Consider the following 16,699-nt stretch of genomic DNA (forward strand, 5'->3'; position numbering starts at 1 on the left):
ATTTTTCTGACACTCCGCACACGTGATTCCGTAAACAAAACCACGTGACATCAGAATCATGTGATCAGTCTGTTGTTTAAACATGGCGGCATGGTGCTATATGTCGATCGCTATTTTGCTTCTTGCACGTGAATCCTTGGCAGTACATTACGAGCCAACATGGGAGTCCCTGGATTCACGGCCCCTCCCGGATTGGTACGATGATGCAAAGCTTGGGATTTTTATTCACTGGGGAGTGTTTTCCGTACCCAGTTTTTCATCTGAATGGTTTTGGTATGATTGGAAAGAAAGAGGTCTCCCAGGCTTAGTTGATTTTATGCAAACGAATTATCCACCAGACTTTACGTATGCTGACTTTGCGCCAGAATTCAGGGCAGAGTTCTTTAGTCCTGTAGAATGGGCAGGCCTTTTTAAGGAATCAGGAGCGAAGTAAGATCATGGATATGATATCACTGGTTACATAATTTAGATGAATTTATTAGTTATCCCCCCCCCCCCTCCCCGCAAAGAAAGTTTGTAGGGAATGTAAGAATCACATTGTCTGTCTGTCCGTGCTATAGTGTTAGGACACAGGCACTTGTTTCATATATGGGGCACCCCTACTTATTTTTACCACAAGGTGCCCAACTCAATTTCAGGCACCCCCGCTTCAAGCTCGTATTTTGTTAATATATCAATCATTAACCTACTTTAAAATGACATCGTTTGCTTCGAAAGACTTTTTTCTTGTCAATTAAATTGTTTCAGACGTCTCTGGTCGAGCCTATTTATTGTAAATCACTCATTGATTCCTCGAAAATTACCTGATACATATTAAGACTTTAGATGGGATACAAATTTCTGGTTGGGGTTATAAATGAAGGATAAAACCAGAGACCTCGGAGTGGAATACTTGGAAGTCTCTGATTTTATTGTACCCCCAACCGGAAGTTGTATCCCATCTAAAGTCTTAATATGCATCGAGGTAATTTTTGAGGAATAAATTCGAGGAAAAAATTTATTTTTTTCCCAACTTTTCCCCAAAGCATCACTAATATTAGTGGCTTTGACCCTCATTCACTGTACTTAAATACACAGTGAAAGTCTTGGGTGATCATATTGCTAAACCTCGTTATCTCGAATTCCATGGGACCTAGAAAACTCTTCCAGATATCTGATGATTCGAGATATCAAGGGTAAAATACATAAAGAATAAGTATTATTGGGACTTCCAAAACACTTTAACATATCCATGGTAATTGAGATATCAGTGTTCCAGATACTGAAGTTCAACTGTAACGTATGTTCATATGACCAGTGAAACAACCACTGTGTTCTATAGTGTGTAGCTAAAGAAAAGATTAAGTGGCTCTGACAATTTTTTTCATACTAGATGCATTTTCTCACTTGTCAAACTTGAATTGTGGTATCACTTCATCTCTGTAAACATGTTAAATTTATAGAATCTATTGAACACGTTCAAGAGGTAATATATTTTTCTTTTGAATTAACAGATATGTTGTATTGACCAGTAAACACCATGAGGGATTTACTAATTGGCCCTCGATTTATTCCTTTAATTGGAATGCTAATGACACAGGTCCTAACAGAGATCTTGTAGGTAAGGACATTCATTACTTTCCAAGATTTTTATGCCCCGCCATGAATATGGCTGGGGCATATATCATGTATATTGTTTGTCATGTCCGTCTTCCGTCCTTCCATCTGCATCCTTCCATTGTGCTTTGCATTTAGCTCAGTTGAAAGCTCAATTTCAAAGAAACTGTCTAAGATATTTTCATCAAACTTCATATGCTGATAGATATTGATGAGAGCTATTCAACTGCATTAACAGTTTTTGACCTTGACCTTTCCTTTGACCTTGACTTTACTTTTCCTAAATTAGTGTTTAGCTCAGTTTTAAAGATACCATTCTAGATATTTTTATCAAACTTCATATGCTGATACATACTGTTGAGAGCTGTTCAACTGCATCAACATTTGTTGACCTTGACCTTTCCTTTGACCTTGACCTCACTTTTCTTAAATTAGTGTTTAGCTCAGTTTTAAAGTAACCATTCAGGATAGTATTATCAAACTTCATATGCTGATACAACTGATAAGAGCTATTCAACTGCATCATCATTTTTTTTACCTTTATCTTTCCTTTGACCTTTGACCTCACTTTTCTTAAATCAGTGTCAAACTTCATATGCTGATACATACTGATGTAAGCAATTCAACTGCATCAACATTTTTGACCTTGACCTTTCATTTGACCTTGACATCACTTTATCAATTTGTGTATAACTCAATTTTAAAGAGACCATTCATAATATTTTTATCAAACTTCATATGCTAATACATACTGATGTAAGCTTTTCAACTGCATCAACATTTTTTTGATCTTGACCTTTCCTTTGACCTTAACTTCATTTATTATTATGCCCCCGGATCGAAAGATCCCGGGGGTATATTGTTTTTGTCCTGTCTGTCTGTTTGTCCGTTTGTCTGTTTGTCTGTTGTCAACTTTAACCTTGCCCATAACTTTTGATTGGTTGGAGCTATGACTTTCATATTTCACATGTCTATTCCTTGTGACAAGACCTTTCTTTGGGTACCATCATATTTGACCTTGACCTTGGAGTTTGACCTACTTTTGCAAAATTTTATGAGACTTTAACCTTGGCCATAACTTCTGAACAGTTGGTGCTTGGGTTTTCAAACTTCACATGTGTATTCTTTGTGACAAGGCCAACAACTTTGACCTTTTGACCTTGGAGTTTGACCTACTTTTGAAAAACTTTAACCTTGGCCATTACTTTTGAACAGTTGGTGCTTAGGGTTTCAAACTTCACATGTGTATTCCTTGTGACAAGGCCTTCCTTTGGATACCAACCACCACTTTGACCTTTTGACCTTGACCTTGGAGTTTGACCTACTTTTGAAAAACTTTAACCTTGGCCATAACTTTTGAATGGTTGATGCTAGAGCTTTCATACTTCACATATGTAATCCTTGTGACAAGACCTTCCTTTGGATACCAACCACTTTGACATTGACCTTGATGTTTGACTTTTAATTAAAAAACTTTAACCTTCGCCATACTTTTGAACAGTTGTATCTAGGTCTTTCAAATTTCACAGGTGTATTCCTCGAGACAAGACCTTTCTTTGGGTATCAACATTTTTCATCTTTTGGCCTGGATTTTGACTTGCATTTGAAGAAACTTTAACCTTCGCCATAAGCTGCCATACGGGGGCATCAGTGTTTCACAAACACATCTTGTTTTAAATTAGTGTTTAGCTCAGTTTTAAATAAACCATTCATAATATTTTTATCAAACTTAATATGCTGATACATATTTGTGAGAATTATTCAACTGCATCAAAAATGTTTGACCTTGAACTTTCCTGTGACCTTGACCTCACTTTTCTTAAATTTGCATTTTGCTTAGTTTTAAAGAAAATAAGATATATTTATGTAAAAATATACACTTATACATAATTTTGTGAAAATTTATCATCTATATCCAACTTTTTAGATTTCAATTTTAAAGAAACTATTCAAGATATTTTCATCAAATTTCATACACTAATACAAATTTTCATGGTGTATTACTAATATACCCTCAGCAGGGCATTCATGTCCTATGGACATATTTCTAGTTAAATGTAGTACTAGGTGTTACAAAAATTATTTACCCCAGTTTTTGCCTTGAATGTTTCCTCACCATTGCAAACATTAATCATAATTGATAGTGGCAGATGACTTTTTATGCCCCCAGATTGAAAGATCCAGGGGGTATATTGTTTTTGTCCTGTCTGTCTGTTTGTCCGTTTGTCTGTCTGTTGTCAACTTTAACCTTGCCCATAACTTTTGATTGGTTGAAGCTATGACTTTCATATTTCACATGTGTATTCCTTGTGACAAGACCTTTCTTTGGGTACCATCATATTTGAACTTTTGACCTTGACCTTGGAGTTTGACCCACTTTTGCAAAATTTTATGAGACTTTAACCTTGGCCATAACTTCTGAACAGTTGGTGCTTGGGGTTTCAAACTTCACATGTGTATTCTTTGTGACAAGGCCTTCCTTTGGATACCAACAACTTTGGCCTTTTGACCTTGACCTTGGAGTTTGACCTACTTTTGAAAAACTTTAACCTTGGCCATAACTTTTGAACAGTTGGTGCTTGGGGTTTCAAACTTCATATCTATATTCCTTTTGATAAGACCTTCAACCTCTTTTACCCTTTGACCTTGACATAGGAGTTTGACCTACTTTTGAAAAACTTTAACTTTGGTCATAACTTTTCAATGGTTGGTTCTAGGGCTTTCATTCTTCACATATGTAATCCTTGTGACAAGACCTTCCTTTAGATACCAACCACTTTGACCCTTTGACCTTGACGTAGGAGTTTGACCTACTTTCGAAAATCTTTAACCTTGGTCATAACTTTTGAATGGTTGGTGCTAGGGCTTTCATACTTCACATATGTAATCCTTGTGACAAGACCTTCCTTTGGATACCAACCACTTTGACCTTGACCTTGACATTTTACTTACTTTTAAAAAACTTTAACCTTGGCCTTAACTTTTGAACAGTTGCAGCTAAATCTTTCAAATTTCACAGGTATATTCCTCGAGACAAGACCTTCTTTGGGTACCAACATTTTTTATCTTTAGGCCTGGATTTTGACTTGCATTTGAGAAACTTCAACCTTCGCCATAAGCTGCCATACGGGGGCATCAGTGTTTCACAAACACATCTTGTTAATTTTAAATTAACTGAGATCAAATGTGGGTAAAAGTTGTTGTGAATAATGTTGGTTTACATTGAATTCATATGATTGTTTGCATAGCAACAATTTTTTTATTTCGATACTGTTAATAATGTTAATCACTTTTTATTTCACGAAAACTTTACTTTTTCTCACTACTACATGATACTTTCTGCTCACTAAAATTTTATCCTAGCTCACAAATATAGGTGTTTTAATAGATTATATTCAACAATAATCAAAATTCCTGAAATTTTGTCCCTTCTAAATACTGAAATTTTTGTCCCTTTTAAATGCTGAAAATTTTGTCCCTTTTAAATACTAAATGAAATAAGGTGTTGCAAAAATTTTGATGATGTACAGTAACTGTAGGAACAAGCACTACTTCTGCAATATTTCATGTCTTGCATATATACTATATGATTAATCTGTATGATTTTGTAATTTATTTGATGTTACCTAGGTGACCTAGCAGATGCAGTGAGGGACTATTCACTTAAGTTTGGACTCTATCACTCAATGTTTGAATGGTTTCATCCGCTGTATAAGAGTGATGAAGCAAATGGTTTCAAAACTCAGAAGTTTGTAAATGTAGGTGTTTACGAAAATGACATTTATTTATTTTTTTAATTCATGGTCTACTCACATTGTATTTTCATTGATGAAATGAAATTCATTCTGTTAAATTATTATCAATTGGCATTATCTATACATGTAGGTTCAGAAAGCTTAGCATTGTATATATACATGTAATAAATAAAACAGGGGCCCGTTTTACAAAAAAAACTTGTGACCAAGACCAAAAACTTAAGTTGATTGTAAAATTTTGCAAAATTAATGATTTTGTTTAAAATTGCTGGTGTGAAAATATCTTACCATGTATCCTTCAAAAAGATTAAAACCATTTTCAATATAATGTAAATCAGGAAGTTATAAACAGAATTAATTTTGGTCTTAGTCGTAAGTTCTTTTGTAAAACGGGCCCCAGATTTTCATGTTAAAGGATTAAAAGATTTGCAACACGAAGAAATTTATGTAAATGGCATGAGTTTCCTAGTAGCAACAGACACAAATTTTATGAATATTTCTCTTATCTTCCAGTCTAAGACATTACCTGAGCTGTACGAGATTGTCCAGAAATACAAACCAGAAGTGGTGTGGTCAGACGGAGATGGGGATGCCCCCGCAGAATATTGGACATCACAGGAATTCCTGGCCTGGCTTTATAATGACAGGTATTTATATGTTATTATAAGTAATAATTAAAGGTGTGATCACTTAAACACCAATATGTAGTACTCAGTCACATGTAAATGAATCAAAATTCAATGAAGACAACTGTGTTTTTTTCCTGACGTATAACATAAGTTAGATTTTATTAATGGATACACATTATTTTGTACTGGACACAGCCCAGTTAAGGACACAGTAGTAGTCAATGACAGATGGGGAAAAAACATTTCCTGTCACCATGGGGGATTCTTCACCTGTTCTGACAGGTACAATCCAGGTAATTAGTCATAGCAACATCAAGTATATGTATGGCAACCTATATTTGTTGTGTATATTCAGAGCCCCACTCAGGTATTATTAGACTACTGTTTAACTGGAAGCATCAAATACATGTGCAGTTAAATGTGTCTGACTTTTAAAACTGTCTTGAGTATGTTATAAAATTCAGATTAATTGTCCTATCTAGTACATGTAAATCAAATTTAGAATAGGAAAAATTCTAAGAATGGATTATATTATGTAAAAAAGAAAAACCTTGTTATTCTTTAAATTTTTAACAGAAGTAACATTTTTACCTGAATGCAGTAGATTTTGACTATTGGTTTATCTTCAAATGTATTCATGCCTTTTAATGCATTTTTTAGGAAAATTACAAACACACAAATGGGAAAATGCCATGACGATAGACCGTTACTCCTGGGGATACCGTAGAAATGCCCCACTGAGTAACTACCTATCTATTGAGGAGTTAATCAAGACCTTTGTGACAACAGTCAGTTGTGGAGGGAATATGTTGATGAATGTTGGTCCCACTAGTTATGGTAAAATTGTCCCCATTATGGAAGAGAGGCTGAAACAGATGGGGGAGTGGCTAAATGTGAATGGTGATGCTATTTATGGAACAAGGCCTTGGTCACACCAAAATGATACAGTCACTAAGGATGTCTGGTGAGTTTTGAGAATCAGACTTAAGTATGGGGGGGGGGGTTCTAATTGTCTTAATAATTGAAGCAAAATACTCTTCAGTCTGAACATCCTATACTTTAGATTCAAACATTCATTGTTCCTTGGACAAAAGAACATGATGTTCGCAATTCTGATATAAATTTGTACAGAAAATTTACTTCTTCTAAACATTTATTTCTGTTTTATAGGTACACAAAAAAGAAGTCCTCTAATGGATACACAGTTTATGCAGTTCTTTTACAATGGCCCAAAGTAGGGACTTTTACCCTCGGGGCACCTCAAACAACAACAGCAACTGTAGTATCTCTTTTAGGTTACCAGGGAAACTTTGACTGGAATAAGGGTACTTCAGGGGGCATTGACATTAAAATTCCTCCTATTGCATGGAATTCAATGCCGTGTAGATGGGCATGGGTGTTTAAGTTGGAAGGAATAAGTAATTAATTTAAGAGATTCACATTCCCAGAAGAGATTTCAATTTTTACAAGCAATGTATATTTATTTAATATATGATTGTATCATTGTAATTTTTATACTGTTACATCTAATCTTTGAAATTATTCAATGCTTTCAATGCCTGGTTTGATATGTAGTTATACTAGTGTATACACTGTGCAGTTACCTTACATTCCTGTCTTCATATATTTAATATTTACTGTGATATTCCACATTTAGTGATCTCTGAAGGTGCAATACCCATATTGCTCAAATTCTTGATGTATACGTATATAGTTTTAAATGTAGAAAATGCAAATGTATATGTGTACATGCAGTATAAATGTTGTGAGGCCTTTATAAAATTGAATAAAACAATGATAATAAAATTCTATATACGTAATCTAGTGAAAAACAAGCTAATTGAGTATCTGTATTATTTGAATTTATGTACCATTATGTATTTATTACTGCTGAATGGCTGAAATATTGATGACTCAGCATTTATATCCCCCTCCAAAAAAAAAAAACATCAATCACCCAGTGTAACTTGCTTTTTACTGCAGAATTTTTTTTTTCATGTTTAAAAAATAGTACTATGAATTATTTACAAATATGATTTTTGTGATTTATGGTAATTTTTTGTTGTTGTTTTCTACTTTGAAACTTTTAAAACACTATACAGTGTTCTGGGTTTAAATGGCTTCTCCACATCTGTATTCAATTCTGTTATGAAATTTTAAAAAAGAAATGAGTGTTATATCTGGAATGCAAATGTGAAGTGAAAAGAAAACATTGTTCATTTGCTATAGATTGACAAAATAAATAACTTTAACTATTGTTTGATGGTCATATTTACTGCAGTGTTGTGTGATTGGTTTTTAAAACATAGAGACATTCAAAAAGATAATTTATGGATTATAGAAATTAATATTTTATTAGGTCACCTGAGTTTACTCAGGTGACCTATTGCTATCCGTTTTCATCCGTCAGTGTGCGTAGTGCGTTAACATTTGAACATTTTCAGCTTCTTCTCTGAAACCACTCAACCAATTTCAACCAAATTTGGCATAAAGCATCTATGGGTGAAGGGGGACAAAATTTGTGAATTTAATGGTCCCTGCCCTCATGGGGCAGGAGGGGTAGGGCAAAAACCACTAAAATTAATGCAATCTTTAAAAATCTTCTTCTTTACTCCTGGACATCAAGCAGTCAAACTGTTGGCATGATTGTAATAAGCATTGAGCCCTCTACCAAAATTGTGAAATTCATGGCCCCAGGGTCAGGGGTTCTGGGGCTAGGGTGGGGTTTTATAGATCATATAGTAAAGTGCATTATTTCTTTGAAAATCTTCTTTGCTCCTGGGTATTGAATAAACTAACTAAGTAAATAGTTATGATAAGCAAGAATGCCTCTTCTGAAATTGTGAATTTGATGGCCCCAGGGTCAGGGGTTCTGGTGTTAGGGCGGCTCTATTGATTATATAGTGAAAATGCATTAATTCTTTTAAAGTCTTCTCCTCTGCTCCTGGGTATTAAATAAAGTAACTAAGTACATAGTTATGATGAACAAGAGTGCCTCTTCCAAAATTGTGAATTTCATGGCCCCAGGGTCAGGGGTTCTGGGGCTAGGGTGGGGCTCTACTGATTATATAGTGAAAATGCATTAAATCTTTGAAAATCTTCCTTCTCTGCTCCTGGGTGTTAAACAAACTAATTAAGTACATAGTTATAATGAGCAAGAGTGCCTCTTCCAAAATTTTGAATTTCATGGCCCCAGGGTCAGGGGTTCTGGTGTCAGGGTGGGGCTCTATTGATTATATAGTGAAAATGCATTAAATCTTTGAAAATCTTCTCTGCTCCTGGGTACGAAATAAACTAAATACATAGTTATGATGAACAAGAGTGCTTCTTTCAAAATTGTGAATTTCATGGCCCCAGGGTCAGGGGTTCTGGTGTTACGGTGGGGCTCTATTGATTATATAGTGAAAATGCATTAAATCTTTGAAAATCTTCTTCTCTGCTCCTGGGTGTTAAACAAACTAATTAAGAACATAGTTATGATGAGCAAGAGTGCCTCTTCAAAAATTGTGAATTTCATGGCCCCAGGGTCAGGGGTTCTGGTGTTAGGGCGGGGCTCTATTGATTATATAGTGAAAATGCATTAAATCTTTGAAAATCTTCTTCTCTGCTCCTGGGTATTAAATAAACTAACTAAGAACATAGTTATGATGAACAAGAGTGCCTCTTCCAAAATTGTGAATTTCATGGCCCCAGGGTCAGGGGTTCTGGTGAAAAAAGGGGGGGGGCTCTATTGATTATATAGTGAAAATGCATTATTTCTTTGAAAATCTTCTCTTCTGCTCATGGGTATTGAAGAAACTAACTAAGAACACAGTTATGATGAGCAAGAGTGCCTCTTCAGAAATTGTGAATTTCATGGCCCCTGGTTCAGGGGTTCTGGTGAAAAGGGGGGGGGGGAGGCTCTATTGATTATATAGTGAAAATGCATTATTTCTTTGAAAATCTTCTCTTCTGCTCATGGGTATTAAAGAAACTAACTAAGAACATATGATAAGCAAGAGTGCCTCTTCAGAAATTGTGAATTTCATGGCCCCTGGATCAGGGGTTCTGGTGTTGGGGCAGGGCTCTATTGATTATATAGTGAAAATGTATCAATTCTTTGAAAATCTTCTCTGCTCCTGGGTATTATTTAAACAAAGGAAGTGCATGGTTATGATAAGCAAGAATGCCTCTTCCAAAATTGTGAAATTCATGGCCCCAGGGTCAGGGGCTCTGGTAAAAAAAAAGGGGGGGGGGGCTCTACTGATTATAAAGTGAAAATTCATAATTTCTTTCAAAATATTTTTTTTCTACTCCTGGTTATAAAGCAAAGAAACAAGTGTATAGTTATGATGAGCAAGGATGCTTTTACAAAATTTTAAAACTTGTGGTCCTAGGGGTTCTGTTGTTTCTCTGAGAGGGGGGGGGGGGCTCTATTGATAATATAGTGAAAATGTGTGAATTCTTTGAAAATCTTCAACTAATTGCATAGTTATGATGAGGAGGGTACCTCTTCCAAATTTGTAAATTTCATGACCTTGGGTCATGGGTTCTGGTGTTAGGGTAGGGCTGTGTTAAATAGTGAAAATGCATTATTTCTTTGAAAATCTTCTCTGCTCCTGGGCATATTGGAGGCAAACAGAGTAAAAGTTTTAATAAACAAGGGTATTTTTACCAGAATTTTAAACATCTGGACCATTTGGTCGAGTGTTCTGGTTCTGGCCAGGGCTCTATTCTACTGAGTGAAGTTATTCCCCTTTGCCATTCACCTTTGATAATTAATCACTGTAGATAATGTATTTGAAAGGTTAATAGAATAAGAGAATTATGCAAGAACATTACTTGTATAATACAAAAAGTACTTTCATAGTTTTAATGATCAGGTAGACTTGGAAATAATAGATGAAAAAAAATGAAACAAAAATAACTTATCTTTTAAAATGTTCTTCAATTAGGCCAAGTGAGGCCAATGTGAGAGGTAATAATATGGGGTTAAAATGGATATTTTGTTAAAAGTCTGCATGGTAATAATGATGAATGGGGGAAAGATAGATAGATACTAGACCAATTATTTTGTTGATCTTAATGTACTATTTTTCTTGCTTTTGGACAACAATGCTTCATTTATCAGTTTATGGATCCTCTAAATTGTTGTACTCAGGTGACCGTTAAGGCCCTTGGGCCTCTTGTTTTATTCCTTCTCTCATTGATACAAGTAATATAATAAATTAGAGCATTGTATCTGTATTTTGCCTCATCTTGACGTTGGAAGTCATTAAAAGACCACATTTGAGGAATAACTATGTATGAGTAATACAATGGGCCAAAACCTTCCAAACACTCCTGGAACTAGGACTAATGGTATAGTCCAGGAGCCTGTTCACCCCTGTTTGGATGGTATAGCCCTCTTCTATATAAAAGGCTGCAGAGATGGTATCTGTCATTCTTAAGTCTAGCTTGTAAAGTAGAAAAGAAGGTAATTATAGAAGTGACCATTGTGAGAGAAGTTTGAAAGGCTAGGGTGGAAGTAGTAGCACAAGTGAAAAGTAAACCAGGGGATTGGGAGATACAAGGTGCAGTAATCCTGAATAAGGGTGAGACATAGAGTACTCTTAGAACTTGGTTGTGGAACACAGTGCAAGGTGCCCAGCCAGCTCTATGTTACACAATAAGGAAGAACCTCAGCTTGTTTCACCGCTGTGCAAAAAAAAAATAAATAAATAAAAAAAAATAAAACACAGGACAATTTAAGTCACCCAGTAAATCAACAATAATCATTGTAAATAATATTAATTCCAAGTGTTAATCATAGACCCAAGTAGAGCCAAAGGAAAATTTTATTCATACTTGTCCAAATTAAGACCCTTTATCCTTTGAAAACGAACCCTTAGGTTACACGTTACAACTAATTATTAAAGGATTAATTTGAAATCACCATTCCTGACCCAGTGGTTGCAGAGAAAAATAAGAAAAGTACGTAATACATATTCTTTAATAATAGTTACATACCATATTTGTTTAACATTAGTCCTGTAGTATCAGAGAAGTCAAGTATGTTTAATAAATACTGACATTGCACAATGGTCACCCACCCATATCACAGGTACTTGGGGTCTTGGTTTATAAATATGTATGTACCTTATTGATATGCAAAAAATCAATAAGGTACATACATATTTATAAACCAAGACCCCAAATACCTGTGATATTGGTGGGTGACCATTGTGCAATGTCAGTATTTATTAAACATACTTGACTTCTCTGATACTACAGGACTAATGTTAAACAAATATGGTATGTAACTATTATTAAAGAATATGTATTACGTACTTTTCTTATTTTTTTAGACGATCTTTTGCATTATTTATTGACTGACCCTCGTATATCATAGTTTTTAGCTCACCTGAGCCGAAGGCTCAAGTGAGCTATTCTGATCACATTTTGTCCGGCGTCCGTCTGTCTGTCTGTCCGTCTGTCTGTCTGTAAACTTTTCACATTTTTGACTTCTTCTCAAGAACCACTGGGCCATATTCAACCAAACTTGTCACAAAGTATCCTTGGGTGAAAGGGATTCAAGTTTGTTCAAATGAAGGGCCACACCCTCTTTCAAGGGGAGATAATTAGGAATAAGTGAAAAAATAATGGCATCATTTAAAAATCTTCTTTTCAAGAACCACTGGGCCAGGAAAGATGAAACTAAAATATTTAGAAACATCCTCAGGTAGTGTAGATTCAAGTTCGTTCATATCATGACCCCCGGGGGTAGGGTGGGGCCACAATGGGGGATCAAAGTTTTGCATAGAAATATATAGGAAAATATCTTTAAAAATCATCTTCTTAAGAACAGCAAAGCCATAATTGGTCATATTTATATGGAAGCATCCTCAGGTAGTGTAGATTCAAGTTTGTTCAAATCCTGACCCCCGGGGGTAGGGTGGGGCCACAATGGGGGATCAAAGTTTTACATAGAAATATATAGGAAAATATCTTTAAAAATCTTCTTCTTAAGAACAGCAAAGCCATGATTGGTCATATTTATATGGAAGCATCCTCAGGTAGTGTAGATTCAAGTTTGTTCAAATCCTGACCCCCGGGGGTAGGGTGGGGCCACAATGGGGGATCAAAGTTTTACATAAAAATATATAAGAACAGGGATTTATCAGTACCCTCTCAGGGGCCGAAATTCGGCCCCATTCCCAATTGAAAAAAAGTTAAATTTTTCCCAATTTGGCAGTATTTTTTCCCAATTGCTAAACAATGCTTTTATATTTAATAAACACTAAGTAAAATTGTCAGATTGTCTGTAATTTTCCTCTAATTAACTCATTTAGCAAAGCTACAGCCATAACACGCTTTAAAAAAACACTGTAAAACATCGCCGATTTTTAATCCGAATTTCCTCCGTTTTTCTGAAAATGGTGATATTGTGTTATTATGTAGATGTATTAAGTTATTTCCACCTACTCAATTGATCTACGAGGGAATGGTAAGAACTGTAGGCATTATTTCAAATAGAAAAATATATTTTCAATGCATTTTTACATATTAAAATGGAACTAAGTATATTTTTTGCAGGAGGTTTATAAATCTCCAGTAACAGATAAATTCTAATGACCTAAATTGGAATCTCATACACACATGTACTACCTAAGTTCTATAAATACTTTATACTCATTGAAGTCATATTTAGTGTTATTTATGTGTATTATTCTGATAATTGATCTTGTATGATGAAGTTGGATCATTAATTTGTCTGTTTGATTGCCCAAATTAGAATTCATGCTGAAATGTTAAATGAATTACATTGAATTACATTTGAATACATGATGTAAGCAAGATTTTTCATTTTTCCCAATTTCATCAAATAGCCGATAATTTTTTCCCAATTCCCCAAAAATGGCATTTCCCAAAATAGGCTGATAAATCCCTGAAGAAAATATCTTTAAAAATCTTCTTCTTAAGAACAGCAAAGCCATGATTGGTCATATTTATATGGAAGCATCCTCAGGTAGTGTAGATTCAAGTTTGTTCAAATCATGACCCCAAGGGGTAGGGTGGGGCCACAATGGGGGATCAAACTTTTACACAGAGATATATAGGAAAATATCTTTAAAAACCTTCTTCTCAAGATCAGCAGTGCCATGATTGGTCATATTTATATGGAAGCATCCTCAGGTAGTGTTGATTCAAGTTTGTTCAAATCATGACCCCCGGAGGTAGGGTGGGGCCACAATGGGTAATCAAAGTTTACAGAGGAATATATAGGAAAAAATCTTCTTCTCAAGAACAGAAAAGCCATGATTAGTCAAATTGATATGGAGGGTAATGTAGAATGAAATTTGTTCAAATGAGGGCCCCCGGGGGTAGGGTGGGGCCACAATGGGGGATCAAATTTTTACAAATGAAAATATGGGGAAAAATCTTCTGCTCAAGAACAGCAAAGCCATTTGTTATATTGATATAAAAGCATCATCAGGTAGTTTAAAATTCAACACCCCCTCCCCCCAATAAACTTTTCAATACTGAACTGATTTTTGCTTTTTTTCCCCTAGCCAATATGCTCAGGTGAGCGATGTGGCCCATGGGCCTCTTGTTAAATTCAGGTTAATTTTTAATAAAATCGAATCTACTAAATATTTAGAATGAATTTGAAATAGAGTCTATGATTTAAGAAAAACAAATACTTTAAAATGAAATATCTTGTTTAGACTTGACATTGGTTTTTAAAAATCACAATAATAAAGTAGTTACACAAGATGTGATTCCTCTGAAATTAATTCCTATTTAACTTTCTCATGACATAACAGTTTAAAAGAATAATTTTAAATGCAGACAATTAAGCCACATCGAAAAATAAACCTTAAACTGTCGAATTCTAATTCGATGATAATTGTTGCCTTGTTCGTATCTTTAAGACTTTCAAGACAAAAATAATGTTGTTGTTTTTTTAAATTTTCGCACAGGAATGTTATTTCATTTAATCTCTCATCCAATAGGCAAACATAGAGAAGTGAGCTCTTATTAAAATTATGAAATTCATTTACCTTGGCGGCAAGGCTTTACCCATGACCAGAATACCTCAGCATACTCATTTTTTGGGATGCCCCAAAGACACTGATGGATATCACTTTCCATGACGTATCTAATATTGTACAATCTTCCTTTGATCGTTTTCATGCGTTTCTGGAATAAATAGCTTTTAACACTGGCTGTGATCTAGCAAATATGGGGGGGGGTAGCAAAGTTTTGTAAACTTTCTTAAATTCTTCAAAATTTCATTTATTTCTCTATGCTTATTTGCAGCAGCGTTGTCAGGTACAGGAAAAATATCCTGGGGACGGGTATTTGGACTTCTTTTTCACGAAATCTGTTTAACTTTCCTTAGTGCTAGTTAAACATAAAAGTTACCATTGATGGTCCTTCATTTGGATGTATGTATATGGTTTACTGGACCTCTTGAAAAAAAAGGAAGCTAACAAAACATGTTTTGAGCCCTTGCTTCTTTTTACCATAAGACGACAGCCACATTTTATTATTGATCTTCCTTTTTGGCTATAAGAATGCGCCCATGTTTCGTCACCCATTACGCAAGTTTATCAAATCTTCTATTTTGTTAAAATATTTGTTTTTAAATAGACCGTTGGCACATTAAACGCGTATATTTTTCTCTTAGGTATATGTAAGAAAATAGACCACATTATCTGATAGAAATATTATTATATTCATTTCCTTTGTCAGAATTCTCCATACAGATTTCAATCGACCAGTTTATCTGTTATATTTTAACTCACCTTTTTTTACTTTTGAATTTCTGAATCCATTTGAAAACTATACAGCGTTAAAGACTATTCTTTCCACATATAAAATTCATATCTTTAATTAATACGGGTTCTCCGGCGATTTATGTTAAAAAACACAGTTTTCACATACATGTACACTCTCATTTTCATCTTATTGGCAGAGATTATTTTTAAACAGTTTTCAGCTCAGTGTGTAGTGACCATGCTTACTTTAAAAGTGAATTTCTTTGCGGGGACAAAAGGAGAAGTCATGGGGTTTTCAGTGATTAGGAGTTCTTTAAAAGAACTTTTCAACTGTGAAAAAATAAAATGCTTCTACATTTATTATGATATACTGTATGTTGCATTATTTATTGAACGACCCCCTTAATACGATGTACTCGTATACCGAATGCAAACTTCCCTATACATAAAAATGAACTGATCCAATGAAATCGTGATTTAAAGCCGAGGTTGTATGACATCCTTTCCTGATAAAGGAAGTCAAGTTTCATTTACATAACACAATTTTTTTCCTTTGTTGTATCATGTTTTTCCTTTTTCATAAATACAATAATTATTTATATCTTTAACATTATTTTCTAAATATATATAATGTTTACAACAGCTGTTACTAGTTATTTCTCAAACCATGACAACAGTATTTTATGCCCCCGTAGCTTATATAGTCGAAGATTTGGGGGCATATAGTTTTTGCCCTGTCGGTCCGTCTGTCTGTCTGTTTGTCCGCAAAAACTTTTACCTGCCCATGACCTTTGAATGATTAGAGCTATGGCTTTCATATTTCACATGTGTATTCCTTGTGACAAGACCTTTCTTTGGGTACCATCATATTTGATTTCTTGACGTTGACCTTGGAGATTGACCCACGTTTGCAGAATTTTATGAGACTTCAACCTTGCCCATAACTTTTGAACAGTCGGTGCTTTGGCTTTCAAAC

At 34.8% G+C, this 16,699-nt stretch overlaps 1 protein-coding gene across 1 annotated transcript; it reads left to right on the forward strand.

Moving 5' to 3' along the window:
- Positions 1-68: 68 nt before the first annotated feature.
- Positions 69-8,237, forward strand: LOC133187367 (alpha-L-fucosidase-like). Its single transcript, XM_061322715.1, has 7 exons — positions 69-429; positions 1,494-1,600; positions 5,227-5,354; positions 5,865-5,998; positions 6,176-6,273; positions 6,641-6,944; positions 7,151-8,237. Exons 1-7 carry the CDS (start codon positions 83-85, stop codon positions 7,404-7,406), a joined length of 1,374 nt encoding a protein of 457 aa, XP_061178699.1. The 5' UTR covers positions 69-82; the 3' UTR covers positions 7,407-8,237.
- The last annotated feature ends 8,462 nt before the right edge of the window (positions 8,238-16,699 follow it).

The sequence above is a fragment of the Saccostrea echinata genome, unplaced genomic scaffold, assembly GCF_033153115.1.
Source record: "Saccostrea echinata isolate AGI-Se365-2 ecotype Australia unplaced genomic scaffold, CSIRO_AGI_Sech_v1 ptg000015l, whole genome shotgun sequence".
Lineage (NCBI taxonomy): Eukaryota > Metazoa > Mollusca > Bivalvia > Ostreida > Ostreidae > Saccostrea > Saccostrea echinata.

Bases quoted from the DNA above. Each gene is read 5' to 3' on its own strand.
- LOC133187367 (XM_061322715.1), top strand. From the start codon at position 83: ATGGCGGCATGGTGCTATATGTCGATCGCTATTTTGCTTCTTGCACGT. The intron at 5,999-6,175 runs GTATTTATATGT...TACTGGACACAG, and splicing joins GCCTGGCTTTATAATGACAG to CCCAGTTAAGGACACAGTAG. The intron at 6,945-7,150 runs GTGAGTTTTGAG...TCTGTTTTATAG, and splicing joins ACAGTCACTAAGGATGTCTG to GTACACAAAAAAGAAGTCCT.